This window comes from Choristoneura fumiferana, chromosome 5, assembly GCF_025370935.1.
Source record: "Choristoneura fumiferana chromosome 5, NRCan_CFum_1, whole genome shotgun sequence".
NCBI lineage: Eukaryota > Metazoa > Arthropoda > Insecta > Lepidoptera > Tortricidae > Choristoneura > Choristoneura fumiferana.
The window spans coordinates 13,798,064-13,816,370 of NC_133476.1; the positions used below are offsets into that span (position 1 = coordinate 13,798,064).

At 36.8% G+C, this 18,307-nt stretch overlaps 2 protein-coding genes across 2 annotated transcripts; one reads left to right on the plus strand and one right to left on the minus strand.

Moving 5' to 3' along the window:
- Positions 1–4,155: 4,155 nt before the first annotated feature.
- Nop17l (PIH1 domain-containing protein Nop17-like) lies at positions 4,156–10,148 on the minus strand. The gene is made up of 3 exons (XM_074088068.1): positions 7,915–10,148; positions 7,494–7,614; positions 4,156–7,402 (listed from the first exon to the last, which is right to left on the minus strand). The coding sequence occupies exons 1-3, from the start codon at positions 9,975–9,977 to the stop codon at positions 6,992–6,994; spliced, it is 2,595 nt and encodes an 864-aa protein (XP_073944169.1). The 5' UTR covers positions 9,978–10,148; the 3' UTR covers positions 4,156–6,991.
- Positions 10,149–11,005: 857 nt separating this feature from the next.
- Positions 11,006–14,535, plus strand: LOC141427812 (rRNA methyltransferase 3, mitochondrial). Its single transcript, XM_074087396.1, has 6 exons — positions 11,006–11,536; positions 11,692–11,939; positions 12,048–12,203; positions 12,865–13,168; positions 13,563–13,722; positions 14,351–14,535. Exons 1-6 carry the CDS (start codon positions 11,151–11,153, stop codon positions 14,480–14,482), a joined length of 1,386 nt encoding a protein of 461 aa, XP_073943497.1. The 5' UTR covers positions 11,006–11,150; the 3' UTR covers positions 14,483–14,535.
- The last annotated feature ends 3,772 nt before the right edge of the window (positions 14,536–18,307 follow it).

Genomic DNA, 18,307 nt, shown 5'->3' on the forward strand with positions numbered 1-18,307 from the left:
CAGACTACCTACGTCTGGGGCGATGCTACTTATGGGGGGGTTGCGCTTGGCAAGTGGGTCGTCGGGTGCAGTGTAGGATATAAGGTTGTCAAGAAGGCTGATGTTCATCTTCTGGTTGGGTGCCCCTTATTTCGCATAACATTAATAGTCCTAATATTAATTCGCATAACAGATTTGGCATAACATAATTGTGCATAACAGCGAACTCGCATAATTATAATAAAGAAGCATAACACTTATTTAGCATAATAATGAACCCGCATAATTGAAATATGCATAAACATTATTAAATCTATAGGTAGATAGATAACTTTAACTGTCATTATTTAGATATGGACCAACAAAATAATAATTTTACTTTTAGTAATAATTTTTCACTCATTAAAATAATCATTAATGTTTATACTGTTTAATACTTATGCACATTAATGTTATGCTACTCAAATTTATAGCAACTTACCGTTATGCCAATCCACATTATGCGCATTTACGTTATGCGTATTCAGTTAGGTGAATTAATGTTATGCGAAATAACGTTATGCCAATTTCAATTAGGACTATTATTTTTATGTTTATGAATATAGACCCCTTCTGGGTATTATCCCTCATCCGATTTCTACTGTGCCCACGGGAGGAGAAGAGGGAGACAAGAAAACATTCTAACATCGGCGCCCCACCTATGGGGAGGCGTCTGTCCAACAGAGGACGTCCTGCGACTCATATAATGATGATGATACTATAACAATCATCATCATCATCATCATGTCAGCCGAAAGACGTCCACTGCTGGACATAGGCCTAAAATAATTGCCTAGGCATAAAATAATCCTACTAATATTATAAATGTGAAAGTTTGTGAGTGAGTGAGTGAGTATGTTTGTTACTTCTTCACGCTGAAACGGCTGGACGGATTTGGATGAAATTTGGCGAAAAGTTAGTTTATAACCTGGATTAAAACATAAGATACTTTTTATCTCGATGTTCCCCCGGATAGGGATAAAATCTCGAACTAATAACCGCTGGGCTTAGAGTCATGAAATTTGGTACCTATGTACCTAGATATCTGGACATTGGATTCTGGAATGATCCACAAGCTACTTTTTATCTCGATATTCCCACTGGATAGGGATAAAATCTCGAAATAACAACCGCTGGGTTTAGAGTCATGGAATTTGGCATGGGTGTTTTAATTTAACGTCAATGAAAACCACGATGTAGTTTTAGGGAATTCCCACGAGAATTTAATAAAATCCCGGAATTTCAGTTCAACTGCTGTGTCCAATGATTTACGCGTGCGAAGCCGCGGGTAAACGCTAGTTAATAATAAAATAAATGAAATCATCATCATTATGCGGCCTATACACATGTCACTCATGGGTACGGACCATTCAAATTGAAAGGGCTTAGCTGTATCTCCCATGCATTTGTCCCCAATGTGGTTTGGGAACTTCACACACGCCATTGATCTTACTTAGCAGGAGTAGGTAGGTATGTAGGTTGTCTCACGATGTTTTCCTTCACAGAAAAGCTCAGAATCATACACAAATTCCGAAAAACTCAAAACGGGTTCGATCGAACCAACGACCCTTAACTTTAATTACACGAAATTTTATTTAATTACCTACTCTTAATTACACGAAATTAAATTAAAACATAGTAGGTACCTAAGGCAGACAAGGTAAATTGTTTTTTACAGCATCGCAAAATATCGCACTGAAAGGCTCATTCGTGAAACAGGTGACGAGCAGACGTTTTCAAATAAAATGACGATCTGCATTTTATAAATGAGGAGTGAATTTCGTCGACCTTTTGTCAACGACTGTAGGTAGCAGCTGCTCGTATTTTGATACAAGTAGCCCCCAACTCGGTCTCTCTAAAGCACATCTCTTTCTAACAAGCCTGGTGCAATAGAGATCGACAAACGAGGAATAGGTATAAGTACTAATAGTAAGTCGTACTAGATGCCATGAAATGAGACACGGCACTCAATCTCACTGTCGGGCAATGACTCTTCGTCATTTTTAGTTCGTTAGCCTCACCTCTAGCCTAGACATCTACCTAGGTTTAGTGCTCTGAAAACATGACGGGTACAAAACGATCAAGAATAGACACAAATTGAAAAGCACCTAAAGAGGATTTTATAACGTGATCGTATTTGTCCGGTAGACACAAAGTAGTGTAGGAAATGAAGCATGTTGTTGTATGGAGCCCCCATGCATTAATTTCTCAGTCGATGAAATTTTGCTTGGTTATTGTAGAGCGGAAACTAACATATAAATATCCAAAAATAAAACCCCTAAGTTAGGTATTTTTACGTAAAAATACAAACCTGTTTATATATTGAACCGAGTAATTCCTCCGTCCAAAATTATTTTACCAAATAAGTTATTTGTATCAGTATGTGATACTAGAAAAAAAACTAAAACTTTTGTCAAACATGAGGTTTCTTTTTTTATGATAATTCCTTCTTTTGACGCTCATTTTCGTCGGAAAATTGCTCTGTTATTCTTTTCTTCATATGAGCTTAGAATATAATTTGACGTAGTGGGTAAGAAAATCCAAAAAAAAATGCACACCCAAATTTATGTATTTTAGAACTATTAAAAACTGAGTGGAAAATTTCTCAGCCTGACTTCTTTTTAAATATATTTATTATTATGTATTATTTATACTAATTAGTCACGTATACACTTAAATCCCAAATATAAAAAAAGCCTGCTTGTACACCCCGCTCCCTACACTGCTCCCGATATGTTTAGTTTTTAATACGCTCGTTATTATTTTTTGGATGTTTTTATAGTTGAATGGAAAGAAAACTGTGAACTTAATTCAACAAGGCAATTTCTGAAAATGGTGGAAATTTTTTCATATTTTCATTTTGTAGGTATGAAACGGCAATAAAATGGCATTCCAGTGAAAAAATTAGACGGAGCAATTTCCAAGACACACCAAAAAATTATATTTAATTAATATTGGTATTTCTGCTGGGATATTTTTTTTTTCATATTTCATACTTATATTGTTGCAATACGTTACCTACATGAATATGTCCGGTGAAGAAAGTTTAAACGGAGCATTTTTCCGTAAAAAGATATTAACGATTTAAGACTTTAGGTATTTACTTAAATCCTATTACTATTTGGAAATTTATACCTACAATACTTTTTATTCATTGATACTTTATCATACTGTAAAGTTTTTTCTGGCAGAGGAATTACTGTGGGGTCCACTACCTTTATTTCCTACAATAATGGTATTCTGAGTATCTAAAGTCAAAACTGTTTACAACGACATCGAAGGGCCAGCAATATTTGGTCGTTAAACACGGTTGGTCGTTATAACCAGTGTTATTTTGATATAATTCATTAAAATTTGGTATAAATAATATATAAGATCGTGTTGGAACTTTTGTTATAACTGGTGTCGCTATAAACGGTTTTGACTTGCGTTAGGTACTTTGCGGAAGTCCATTTCAATGAACTAAGTATAAACAATTACTTTGCCCACCCGCGACCTTACGATAGCATTATGTCTGTGCAACAAATGTGTGTTCATCCAGCTCCTCCACTTCCACACTATAAGAACACACACAAATCACACAAACTCGTGATAATTGGTAATACTTCATCACACTGCGTTTCGAACTCAACCAGAGTTCATCCTCAGAGCAACACAACCGGTCACCATGTTACCAGATGTTAGACCAACACAGTTGTGTGTTGTGGGTCTAACATCCGGTAGCATAGTGAACGCATACTCGCGCCTTGATTGATAAATACATATTATATCGATCGTAACTACGACGAAATGTAGAGCTGTTTACGAGTATATGCTTGTACAATACAAAATATGTGAACTTTGTTTGCCCTGCCCCTGGATTTAATCATGCAAAAATATGATCTTCAAATTACTTCGAGGTTTCGGCAACATTACAGCAGCTACGGCCGATTTATTAGTAGAGGTCAAAGATATCTTTACACTTTAGTACCTTGTCGCTGTCATTCCGTATTATAACTTCTGTAGGTACAAAACTGTCAGAAGGCATACAGATGCATACAGTGACAAGGTACTAAAGTGTGATTTCTTTGTATATACATATGTATTTTAAGGAATGGATAGATAGGATAGGTGGTTACCTACACAATAAAAGAGTAATAATGTTTAAGTGACACCTTGTATTCAGTCACATCACAAAATCAATGAAGTGATTATTAAACTCTACACAAAACAATAACACTCATTATCATAATCATGTATCAAAGTTACTCAGTAAAATAAGTGCACAGTTTATGACAACAGCCTGCAAACTCCAACCAAATGCAAGTAGACAGTTCAAAAATTGGACCTATCGATTAAAATCATTACAATTTAATGTAATAGGTTATTGAAGCTATGGTTAGATAGAAATAATTTTGCGAGTCTATCTGAATCTTATTTTTGCTCAGAAGTTTATGAACTCGACTGTACAGTCGAACAAATTGATGCATTGATCTACTTGATAAAAGTATGGGATGTCAACATGACAATAGTAACACAAAAGTTCCACCCTGAGGGTCTATCGCGCAACGTGTCAGACACTCGCGATCACAATCAAATGAAAATTGATCGCAAGTGTCAGAAACTTTAGACAATACGGCCTGTGGTAGGTGTACGAATCAGTTTGTTCGACTGTACATGACGGAAATAGCTCGAATGATCTGATAAAGTTTGCAGGAAACGGCTGGGCAAACCACACTAAATTAAAACGAGTGACAATTTTACTTTATCTTGGCTCAGCCGAAATATGTTTATTACGTACCTATAAGTAACATTTGGGTTAAATAATCAATTGTTATTATCGACCCTATAGCAGTCAGTCATAGTGATGTGCCGGATAGTTAAAATGTACATCCGTGTCCGCGGATATGTCTATACGGACTGTTAAATTTCTTACATAAACGCTGCTACGTGTGGACTTGACCTGACATTTAACGCTGTCAAACATTCGATATAATTAAAATTATACTTTCTAACAATACTACTTATGAGATTTTACTAAATATGTGTTATTTTTGATTTCCATTAATTTTAAGATAATATTCAACAGGTCACATGAAGAGCTCCAAGACCAAGACACTAGTTTAAAAGATAAGTAAGAATCATAAAACTGTTTAAATTTCACATGCTTTTTTAAAGACCGTTATCTATCTATGTATGTATGTACTCATTATTGTACAAAAGAAAAGAAACAAAATACATTTGACAAACTTTGAGATACATGTACAAAGGCGGACTTATCCCTTGAAGGGCTGTCTACCAGTCAACCTTTAAGTGGATGTGAGGAGCAATCAGTTAGGGACCGACAAAGAGTAAGTGAGTGTTTTGATGTCTCTCTTACATGGCACGTCACGTTAATGTTCCTCGTCAAGTTTATAAAATTTACATTTTGACATTTAACAATGTACCTAAATTTATGCCTATAAAATATTTAAAAAATCTTTTTTTCGATTTGCCTAAAAAGTCAGTTACCATGTTAGTTTCTTGCAATAAACTAAGTCATATCTATTAGTCACAGTTCTACCTCTCGCTTCGCTCGTCGTCGTACCTAACGGAGTCCTTCCTTAAATACATAATTTCGCACCATTGAAATTTTTCCAAGTCCTTGCGCGTCAATAATTGGCGTTATGAATCAGAATGATTAGGAGTTTAAATCGTTAGTACAAGAAAATTTATGAAAACCAATATTAGTATAAACAAGGTGTATGATTAGTGATATTATGAATTCCGGTGATTAGGAGTTTCGATCGTTAGTATTAAAAAAATATGAAGAGTGATCGTTTTGATGTAAAATGGTATGAGATACATTTTCGGATTTTCGATAATAGGACTTAAAATGTTGTGAAAAAATGCGCACCCCTTTTTCCCATCCGCGCGTACGAATACGGATATCCGGCACATCACTAGATAATAACATTAAATGTCAAACATTATTATGATCAACTCCACACAGCTTAGTTCTCCCAAGTAGTAGATTTATATAACGGTGAATTGACTATAGACTAGTAGTTCAAGAAACAATAATCTAAATGTACGTATTTGGAAACAGAATCACATTCATCATTTCTTTCTGTCCATATCCTCTAGGTGCATAACTGGAAACAAGTCAACACTAAAATGGGACCAAAAACCTTTGCCAATTTTTTTTGGTTGGTTGCCAGAGTTTACCATGAACAAAGAAACATGATAGACAGATGCAGGATTACTTTCTCTAGAGCAGTTTAGTTATTTAGACAATGTGTATAAAAATGCCCGTCTTACATGAATCTTGCATCCCATCGCATCACGTCATTAGTGCAATTATATCTAAAACTTAAGACTAAAGGACTTCAGCATTAGATTTAAATCTTAGCCAATAATGCCAGACTTAAACTATTTTGTACCATTTAAATGCATTTCAACTACAAGTTACTTAAATATTGTCTGTAATGAGCGCAATGAAATGACTTGAAATCATTTTGATAAATCAAAAACTCTGTTAATAATGATTGATGGTGTGAATTCCATGATTATTGCCTTGTACAATACTTACGATAAATTTTAATGTAGCAGTACAAAGTCTAATTTGTACTTTACAATGAATACATTTTATATAATACTACCATGATTGCTTTAAAATGGTGCTAAAATTTCAATTTATAAAAGGAAATTGAACAGATTTATAATTGACCACATTTTGACATACAATTTTATCACTTTATGAGTAAACTAAACTATTGCCATAAACTAAGCAGGCTGGAAAAATACAATACAAAGAACTAAAGACAGCTACAGGCGATAGGAACTAAATTAAAGGTCCTGAATGCTAATCAACTAATCAGCCATAATAACTAAAATACTAAGCAGATAAAATAATAAAACTACACTGGTGCATTACACTGGCATATGTTGGATTGGATTGCTTTTCCAAGTAGAAAATTCTCTTTTACAAAAAGAATAATGCAAATTGGAAACCTCACATGTCCAAATCAAATATGAGATCGTTTTTGAAAGCTACTTCTAAGTATTGGCCTTTGTTCAGCCTATCCGGATTGTAGAGATCAGTGTTGTGTTTTATTTCATAGGGTTCTGTTTCAGAAGCACACTTCCTTTTATCATCTTTTCCCTGTTTTGATTTGATGGGCGCATTATCTTCAGAAGTCCAAATAGTGGATTCTGTTTGGTTAGAATTCCCATTATTACAAATGTTTAGCATAGAAGTAGGCACACTCCCCTCAGACATGTCAGTATCAGGATATTCGTCTCCATTGTGAGCTATGTCTCGGCCTGCTGGGGTATTCCTGCATTCACTTTCTACATCCGAAGTATCTGCCAGCCCACTATCACGCCGCTGTTTTAGGACTGATTTCGGCTTGTGCTTTGACATCTGAAAATGTTTTATTTAAATTTGTTAAAAACTATAAATAATTTTATGAATATTTAAGCTATAGGAAAATTATTGTAGTGTCTCTAATTACCTCAGCCGAACTGGCGAAATCATCTTCAGCTTCACTTTCACTCTTGCGCCTGTCTTGACTACGTTTTTTACTTTTTTTGCGTTGATTCTTTTTCTTCTGTCCTTCAATGGATGAATTATGTCTGTAAAACATTTTTTATCATTAGAATTAATTGGAACTAACTTCCTTTGCAGATGGACAAGAGTGGCCAATAATAGAGAAGAATGGCGACAGTTGGAGGAAACCTTTGTCAACTAGTAGCATACAGATAGAGTAGATGCATAATAAAATTAGTAGTGAATGAGTGTATTGTATATTGTCTTAAACTATGTATATGTTAAAAAAAATACTTATTTAAACTGTCTGAATAAAGGCTATTATATTATTATTAACTTCCTGCTAACTAGACATCAATATAAAAAAAGTATGATGTTATACTTGCCTATAAAATTGCTTTGCAATGACATCGCTGAACCTGACGGTCTTCTTTAAACTGGATTCTTCCGGAATGCAATCAGAGCTTATATAATCCATGGAAGATGCCACATCCCCCATACTTGATTCAGAGAAGCTCCTCATCATATTGATGGGTTTGCGAAGTATGCTCTTAGCACCGTTTTCGCAATTTCCAGAGTCTACCCAGACTATTTCCTTTTCTCTAGGAGATGTTTGGGAATCTGTATCATCACTGTCATTATAGTTGTTTGATGAAACAACTATGTTTGTCTCAGAGCCCAGATTGGTTACTTCAACTACAGGTGAAGACTCTTGAGTTTGAGACAGTTCTAAGGTATTAGATTCCTTGACATCCAGTAAAGGCTTCTTAACTTGAGACATGTCAAAACATTCAGAAACAAGAGAATTTTCACTCAAGCCAATCTTAAATGTCTCTGGGACTTCTCCAGTGACTTCTAACTGTAGGATAACATTATTATCCCATGCCTCCCCTGTTGCATTCTCAAAAGTAGTACCATCTTTAAAAACAATAAGGGCTGCATAGTGAATAGGAACAAAACCAGATCCCAATGTAGTAAACTTAATGTAAATTTTATTTTGTTCACTCTTTACCATAACAGAATCTGGCTCAGTGTTTTTCACATGGAAGGTGAAAGCAACAATATCATCTAGAACATTGTGAGTATATGATGGCAGAATATATCCACAGTTAGGTTCTAAAAATACTTCATCTGCTGCATTTGACTCTATTTGCTTGGTAGTCGGACTTGCAAGTGATTCAGCAGTAGATGATATTTCCTGAATTAATTTGCCTGTAGGCTGATCATCATCACTTTGTGAGCTTGAATTCTCTTCACTTTCTACACCACTATCGGTCTTTGAAGAAATGCTACTGCTTCTTTTTAATGTTTCTTTCATAACAGGTAAACTCACAATAAGCAAGTGTTTTGTTTTATCAAACTTAGCATTGCCTCTCTCATCGTTTACAGAGTAAGGTAAAGTAATGTCAAGTTTATATTTTGCTGGCTTTTCACAAGTTAAACTAAGAGATTTTTCTTGAACATCCAACTGACAATCCTTAGTTGATGTTAAGAGAGGAAGATTTATTTCAACAACAATATGACTAGGTATGGCAGTGTATTGTTTACTGTTTTTCTCATAAGTGAAGTCTTGTAAGTCAACATTTTTTTGTTGTTTAATTGCATACTTTGGTATTGTGTATCCATTTACAGTTTCATGAGTGAACTCTTTTTTGTCTTTCCACAATCTGGGTTTTGTTTGATTTACCTTCAAAGGGGCTGTAGGTGCAGACTTTTGAGGCACCTTTGGAGTCTCTTGGGGAGCTTTAGTAGGTTGTGGGTATGAATGTTGAGGATACAATTTCTCAATCATTTCAGGAGATAGGTGACTAACATCTTCTTCTGCAGGAGGTCCCTTGAAGTCAGGGTCCTCTTGTCGAATAACAGCCGGGATAATCATACCCTTGTAGTGTGACTTAGGAAACCTTAAGTTGTTATTATCTAGATGAATTTTGTAAGTTGATTGTAATCCTTCACAAGCAGTTTTATTAACCAATTCCCGGAACTTTTTATTAACCTCTGCCATGCGCAAAGTGTCAGGATGGAAAACTACATCGTAAATGACACATCTCTCTCTTTTTTGATCATAGTCTTCTCTAGGAGGAATCATGGTGTATGGTATTTGCCAATTCATACCTTTCTGATTGTCAACTTCTTGAACCTTATAAGATGGTTTGCCGACGTTCTCATTGCTACATATATTAATAAATGCCTTTCGGTCGCCCGCGACGCTTGTTTTGATAACATATCCGCCCTTCGGATTGATAAAGGTTACATCATAACCTCGCTCTTTTTCCAGTTGGGTCATTTCTTTTTGGTAAAGTGCTTGATTCGCCGGGTCACGTACTTCTTCGCAGTACTCGGTAAGCAAGTCTCGAAATTTCTTACTCTTCATGGCGTCTTGTATGGCTTCAAGATCGGTCCGAGTAAGTTGCGACTCTTCATCACGAGGTTGTACTCCTGTTGCCATTTTGTCTAGACTTCGTATGTTTAAAAATAAACACAGAATTACTACGCATTCACAATATCACGATAAAACATTAAACATTCAGTTCAGCTGAGCCGATGATAAGACGTCCGTCAGTGTTGCATCGAGAAATATATATTCCACCGCAACGTCAACATCACGCACCACGTAATTGTCAATAATTGGCCACGTAAGGCTTGGCGCACATTATCAGAAGTAATGAACCATTTTCATTTTAATTGCCATAAAAATATTATGTTACACAGATTTAGTTAAGCTACCTTGCAAACCAGAAGGCTCGAATGCAATACAATATACAATATGTACAGCAGGGCTACTACGAAACTCGAAACTTGAAGTTCGTGTCGTGTCGTGCTGTCTCTCTGACACTTATACTATTTAATAACGAGAGCGAGAGGGGCGGTCGGTACAATACGACCTACGAGTTTCGAGTTTCGTAGTAGCCCTACAGCTGGGCTACTACGAAACTCTAAAATCGAAGTTCGCAACGTACCGTCCCGCTGACGCTTATATTATTTAACACGAGAGTGAGAGGGATGGTACGATACAAACTTTCTATTAGTTTGTGTTCCCTTCGGCAAGTGTCCAGCCGGCTAGCAAGCAATCAACAGCATTATTATACATGAACGATGAACCCGGATTCCGGTAGTTCTGAGTTCTGTGATCGGGATTAACATACAACTCAGCTTCCTACAGTTTGTGTACAGCTAAGTGTACAGCACATCAAAGCAAGCTGCACAAACAATAAACAATCGACCTACACTACAGTATGCCTACAGTGATAAAACATGAAATATATGAAATCGTGCTGGCAATTTTGAGTGAACAAATTAAAAAAAAAAGTGACACCTCACTGACAGTCAGTGACAGCAGGGCTACAACGAAACTCAAAACTTGAAGTTCGTATCATACCGTCCCTCTCGCTCTCGTATTATATACTATAAGTGTCAGAGAAACAGGCACGATACGAACATCGAGTTTCGAGTTTTATAGTAGCCCTGTAGACTGGCTGACACTGACAGCCGTCAAGTCAATCAAATCAAATCGATGGATGCTAAGCTAAATTGCTACAGTGGAATTAAAATTTAATTTGAGAACATTTTTGTGTAAATCTTGACTGGCATAACTAAAATTTGTAAATTAATAAATCGAAAAATGTCGCTTAGAAATTTACATCGTGTTGCTTTTCAAGTAATAGTTCGCCATCCGGTATTTGACTCAGCGAGGTTATACAGCCGATGGACCCACAGAAAACCCGCTAAAGTAACTTTTCCATATGAGTCTAATTCTGAAAATAGCTTGAAAAAAGAAAAAATAATAACTTTAGATCCTGAATCATTTAAAAAACCGAAAGAAAAAGAAGTAAAAAGTGCCAGTAATGAGGCAACAAAAAAATTGTCTCCAGAGAAGTCTACGGAAATTAAAAACAAACGTGAAGAAATGGCGAAAAAACGAAAATTTTATTTAAGCCAAGCTAAAGTGTTTGATAGCAATAATGAAATAATGTACGAAAAACTTAAGGATAATGATGGTTGGTTAAGGTACCTATGTTCTTTCTTAATTACGAAATTATGTTCATCAAATGAAAATCTGTTTAGTTCTACAAGTAACAATTTTTTTGCAGCTTTAGTATCATGAGACTGTTAACTTCCAAACTGTGATGATGATTCTAACACAAAATTTTACATGTTTTCAGTTCCCTACTAGTGAAATTAAAGTCAAAGAAAGATCGAATGAGGAGTGGACAGATCTTAGTTGAGGGATGGCGCATGATTGTTGATGGTTTGGAGGCCAAATGTCCTTTAAAATATATTATATTTAGTAATACGGATGATTTAATAAATTTGAGGCCATTTCTACCAAAAACTGGAGTAAAATTATTCAAAACATCATATAAAGAGATATCAATGTGGTCCAGTGTTGAAACTTCTCCGGGAATTATTGGTTGGTATACCTTAAATTAAATCTTTACAAAATCATAACAGAAACTGGTTAGGTATTATGTCTATGTTAAAAAAGATTTAAAAAATAATTATTATTACATAATTTCAGGTATTTTTGAAACACCAACACCGGAAACTGTTAAGATGTTGTCCCAACCATTACCAATTCATTTTATATGTGACCAAGTCAGAGAGCCAGGCAATTTGGGTGCAATCCTGAGAGTTGCCGTCGGTGTAGGCTGCGAAAAAGTATTGTTGACAAAAGGTAGGTACTCAATGAGTTTAATGTTAAGGAAAATAAACTGTTTAATTATGCAGTATTAGAATTAGGATAGCGTAGAGTAGTTAGTAGAAATAAAAATTGCTGTATCTAATGATTTACGCAAGCAAAGCCGTGGGTAAATGCTAGTTCCAAGATTTTATAAAATTCCTGTGGGAATAAAGAACTACTTTGTCTGCCCACAACCTTATGATAGCTACATCTGCAACAACTGTGTGTTTATGCAGCTGCACCTTCACACTGTAAGAACACACACAACTCGCACAAACCCAACTATCACCATGACCACACTACATTGACTCATTTCCAACTAAACAAAAAGTTTATGCTGAGAGCAACAACAATTTTAACTATGCTACCAGATATTAGATAGCTTGTTTCTCTGAGGATGAACTCTGGTTGAGTTGAAAACGCTTCTTCATAGTGTTGTGGTGGTGTTAGTCAGATTTATGTGTGTTCTTAAAGTGCGGAGGTGGAGGAGTAGGAGCTGCATGAACACAAATTTATTACATAGACATAGCTATCGTAAGGTTGTAGGTGAGCAAACTAGTTGTAATATAGTTCATTGATAGTCTTCCGCAAAGTATCACCTGATTGAATAAATTGTTTAATTATGTGAGAGAAATTATTAACATTTATTTTTCAGGATGTGTGGATGTCTGGGACCCTAAGGTGTTAAGAAGTGGGGCTGGAGCTCACTTCCGTTTGCCCATTTACACCTCTATAGAGTGGGAGGACATGCCTAAACAATTAAAAAAACATACTACTGTATTTATAGCTGATAGCAATGCTAAGTTTGACCTTGAAATTGATCTTCAAGAAAAAGATGATGCTATTTTAGGGATGAAAATGCCAGTCTGCCCTTACTACAGTGTTGAATATGGACCCTTGAAACATGTCACTCTTGTAATTGGCGGAGAGACTGAGGGTATCAGTGAAGATAGTTACAAGTAAGCATATAATTTTCTGTTATACTTACATATATATTTTTGGGAAATGAATTTTAAAGTAAAAAAAAATTGAATAAATGCCTTAAAAAAGCATTTTGGCGCTGTAACTACATAGCCCTGCTTAGGATAGTTAATTATTACTGTCCTACAACAATACTACAATTTTACACATTAACCTCACTCAGGATAGGCACAGTGCTTTAGACTGTCAGAATTCTCAATTCTGTGTTTTGTAAATTAATTTAACATGTTTAAAGCTCTTATTTCATTGAAAAATTTGTATTCCAAATAGTACATTTAACAGTCACTCTTAGCTTCCGTGTATTTTACAAAATATGTTAGGAGTTTTGAATGACATTTGGATTACTATTTAGTGATTTTGTTTAACCCACAGGCTAGCCGCAGATAACAATGGTCTGCGCCTCAACATTCCCTTGCAGAGAGGGGTGGATAGTCTCAACACTGGCATGGCAGCAGCCGTTATAGCGTTCGAAATAAGGAAACAGTTTATACAGGCTTTTAGGCAAGCCAAGTTGGGCAAGCAAACAATTCAAGTAACTTGATAAGTTTCTGTATGTAGCTTTTAGTAGTAAGCAAATTAAATGTAATGATATGTAGATAGTTTTATTGATTTTCAGTCCTAAGATTTTTTACAAAGCACCAAGCAAGCAAAGTTTTTTGTGTTTACGAGTCCAGTTGTATCTAAAATTCTCATACCTACACATTACGATTTCTAGAGGGAGACTTTTCTGCAGTATAATTTATTTTATCAATAACTATAGCTATCGCGCGCGACTTCGACTGCGAAGAATTCGTTTGTCGCGATCCCACAGGAACTATATATTTTCCGGGATAAAAAGTATCCTATGTTCTTTCAAGGGTCTCAAACAACCTTCATGCCAAATTTCATTTAAATCGATTTAGCGTGAACAAGTAACAGACAGGCATACTTTCGCATATATAATATTAGTAAGGACTAACAATTACGAAATCAAGTAATATTAATCTAGATCATACACGGTGCTATTGGTAGACAAGAAAATAATTCAATACACGCGCCTTTTTTTCAATTTGTCATAAGCGCCATCTCGTAGACAGTTGCGGTAACTCGTAGGTAGCTCATCCACGAATTTAACCTCGCACTTTACTGGCACTGCAAGTTATGTATTAAATGTCCGCTAGATGGAGGAAGATCTCGAAGAAGAAGCGTTTCATCCATCTACGGCTACCACTATTTGCATGAATCGGACCGGCCGCATTCCCCCCGGACTTGAGGATCAAGTTCGCGAACCAAAACTGCCCTCATTTGATTGAAAATAATAAACATGGTATTATAGATTTGTGATATTTACTGGCCTGAATGTTATCTTTGTGGAAAAAATAAATGATTTTCAAAACCAGTTTGTGGCCATAATTATGCGAACCTAGTGTAAAGCGGCAATCACACTGAGTCGTTCGCCGCATGCTGCATGCGGCGACCGCAAAAGTGTAAAGAACACGGTAGTCGGCCGCATTCGGCGAGCGAGCTACAGCTGCCACCGCCAAGTTCGTATCGTACCGTCCCTCTCGCTCTCGTATTTTAATACTATAAGTGTCACAGGGACCGCACGACACGAACTTCGAGTTTCGAGTTTCGTAGTAGCCCTGCAGACTAATGTAAAGACGACGTTCGTTCGCCGAAGTAGTTTGAAAACAAATTCGGCGACAGCATTAGGTGAGCGACGCAGTGTAATTGCCGCTTAAGTAGTTAGTTAAATTGTAACTTGCATTCAAAATACAGTAACAGAAACATTAGTCTCAAAACCTTGAGACCAAATGAAAATAAATAAATAAATCAAATTTGAACTTATTTTAGATAGCAATAAAACGGATAAGTCACGTCTTTAAGCAGCGTGTCTTGCAGCAGCCGCCGCGGCGTATGTTCTTAGACTCCTAGAGGAAGGACTACGCATTAGTCCGGAACACGTCGAGCTAAACTCGATCAAAGATGTGAGTTATCAGTTTTATTTCACTACTTCAGGTGGTAGGACCTTGTGCAAGGTCCGCCCGGATTGCTACTACCATCTTGCTCGCTAATCCTGCCGTGAAGCAGCAGTGCTTGCACTGTTGTGTTTCGGCGTGGAGAGCAAGACAGCCGGTGAAATTACTGGCACTTGAGGTATCTCATCTTGGGCCTCTAGGTTGGCAACGCGTCAACGATACCCCTGGTGTTTCAGATGTTTATGGGCGGTGGTGATCTCTTACCATCAGGAGACCCACTTGCTCGTTTGCCATCCAGTCGAATAAAAAAAAAAAAAAAACTACTTTCTAGTTAGGCATTTATTCGTTTCGCATCCCTTTTCTCAAGGCAATAGCGCTTAATTGCCACCCTTGCTTTATTAAATTTAAAGGCCAGGAATTCTCCATCACTATAATTAGGCAACCCCATTGAAATGCGAGCGAGTGAGCGAAAACCTCATTACAAGGTTGGGTTCCTCCAAATGCGCTCGAAATCGCTTTCCATTAGTTCCTATTCTGCAAAAGCTTTCAGCGCACCTACCTGATAATGGAATTGTTCTCAAATTACGTCGATACTAGCTAAAAGCTGTGGCTTTTTCATTCGTGTCTTAAGCTGGTCATATTCAGGTCATTGACCATGTAAGCCTGGTTTTCACCGCGAACGATTGGCTTACGCTGAACTACTAGATTCTAGTTGTTAGTCGATGTAAGTTAAGACTGAGTCATTAATGAGTCCGCTCCGTTCGCGGTGGAAACCGGGCTGTATAGTCATAGGCGTCTATATAGAGGGGGGGGGGAGCAGGTGGGCCGTGTAGTATATGGTGTACGGTTGTGTTGCTCTGAAGATGAGCTCTGGTTGAGTTCGAAACGCGTCAGTGTATTGTGGTGGTGGTGGTGATGAGATGGGTTTGTGTGATTTGTGTGTGTTCTTACAGTGCGGAGGTGCAGGAACTGCATGAACACGCATATCTTGCATAAACTAGCTATCATAAGGTCGCGGGTGCGCAATAGTTATTTGTGTCACAAGGGAGCAAAATGGTGTATTTACGGCGAGGGCGTACATTGAATCCAGAAGGTAGCGAAGGATTCTACAATAGAATCCTGAGCGTAATGAGGGATTCAAGTGTTAACGCCCAAGATGAAAATAATTTTGCTCCCGAGTGGCTCATACAACTTTTCACACCGAGCATTAAGAAACTTGAAAAAAAAAACTAAATATTGATAAAGAACAACCAGCATAGAAAATGGCGTGGCTTTACAATTATCAACTTTTAAAATTGGCATTTGCAATAAAACACTTAGAAAAGCCTTGAACAGAAAAGTTGCACTTTGCTCCCTCTCGTCAGGGAGGAAAAGTTATTTTTCTGAAGGAGAGGTGTGAAAAAAATATATTTTAGTTCATTGATATGGACCTCCGCAAAGTAACGCCTCTGATTGAATTAATTATTCAGAGCCCCTATTTAAGAGACGTTTTACTTGAGTTTTGTAATAGTTATTAATAAGATTGGTTTTTGGCATCTTTTTGTATTTTTTATTTCAATTCAAAATTTTTACTTAGTGTTATTTTTAATTTTTACTTTTTTTTTAGTGGTGTAGCGGTATAGCACGCGGTACGGATTACCGAGGACCTGGGTTCGATTCCCAGTGATGGTCTTATTTTTCTGTTTTTTCTGTGCATCTATACCTATTTCAGTTTGTATTTTCAATTTTAGTTATTAATAGTTAGTACATTGTGAGTACAAACTGTTTGGCAAAAAATCCCCGCCCCGCCGCAAACGTTAAATTTCTTTAAATCTTCCGAAAACTCTGATTAATAATGCTTAGCTTTACGTTCGTAGGGATACAATACAATACAAAGACTCTTTATTGTACACCAGAAGTAGTAAGCGATACAGAAAACAGATACACTGAGAAAAAATTACAAGGTAAGCAATAGGCGGCCATATCGCTTAAGAGCGATCTCTTCCAGGCAACCCTTTTTACAGAAAGAAGGAAGGACTAGTTTACAACTGGTGGTGCATCAAAAGTAGATCAGAAAATTAAAACACAACAAAAATACATCTACAAATACATACAATTATTTTTATATCGTATATATAACTATACTTCCGTTGTTGCTTACGTCTTTGTTATAGGTACCTATGGTACCTATTGCTTAGTAATTGTTTACCACCAGGCAAGCCTCTTACTTGTTTTCTATTTTTTTTATATATAAGATGGTGAAAACAAGCATGACGGGTCACCTGATGGGAAGCAATCATCGCCGCCCATGGACACCCGCAACACGAGGGGTATCACGAGTAAGGTACCGGCCCTTTGAAAGATTGATAGGCTCGTTTCACTCGACTGTGCATTAATAATAATAATAAATAAATCATGGGAAATTGACACCAATTGACCTAGTCCCAAACTAAACAAAGCTTGTACTATGGACATCGGATATGGCAACGGATAAACATACTTATATAGATAAATACATACTTAAATACATATTAAACATCCAAGACCCGAGAACAAACATTCGTATTATTCATACAAATATCTGCCCCGGCCGGGAATCGAACCCTGGACCTCGAGCTTCGTAGTCAGGTTCTCTAACCACTTGGCCATCCGGTCGTCAAAATAATAATAATTGGGTCACGTGTATTAAACAGTATCGCGTTTATCGCTCCCGTACGCTACTCTAGCCTATATTGTACATACATATTGATAACGCTATCCAGACAAATTACTGCGTCTGTGTCATTGTAGAAGCAAGTATTTGCGTCCTTGGTCCTAATTAATTCTCTTGCGGCTATTTCTTTGCCAAGTCAGCTGGCGCCAGTACTATCCTAGTTTTAAATGGCGTCATGGTACCGCCTGTCTCGCCTGAATACCTAAATATATGGGGTTATCGACGTACATGCTCCATGCTCCAGACCTAGACAAAGTACTTTCAGCCAAATTGATTGTTATCTGTTGAAGAACTTCGCGAAACTGCTGCAACGGAGAAAAATCGGCTAAGTGCGAGTTGTAGGTACAGTCACCGGCACCAATATGTGACACTACAAAGCGTGCATGAATATCTGATACGACTCTATTTCTAGGGCCAGTAGGACGTATCAGATATTTTTGCACGCTCCGCTGTGGCAGATATTAATG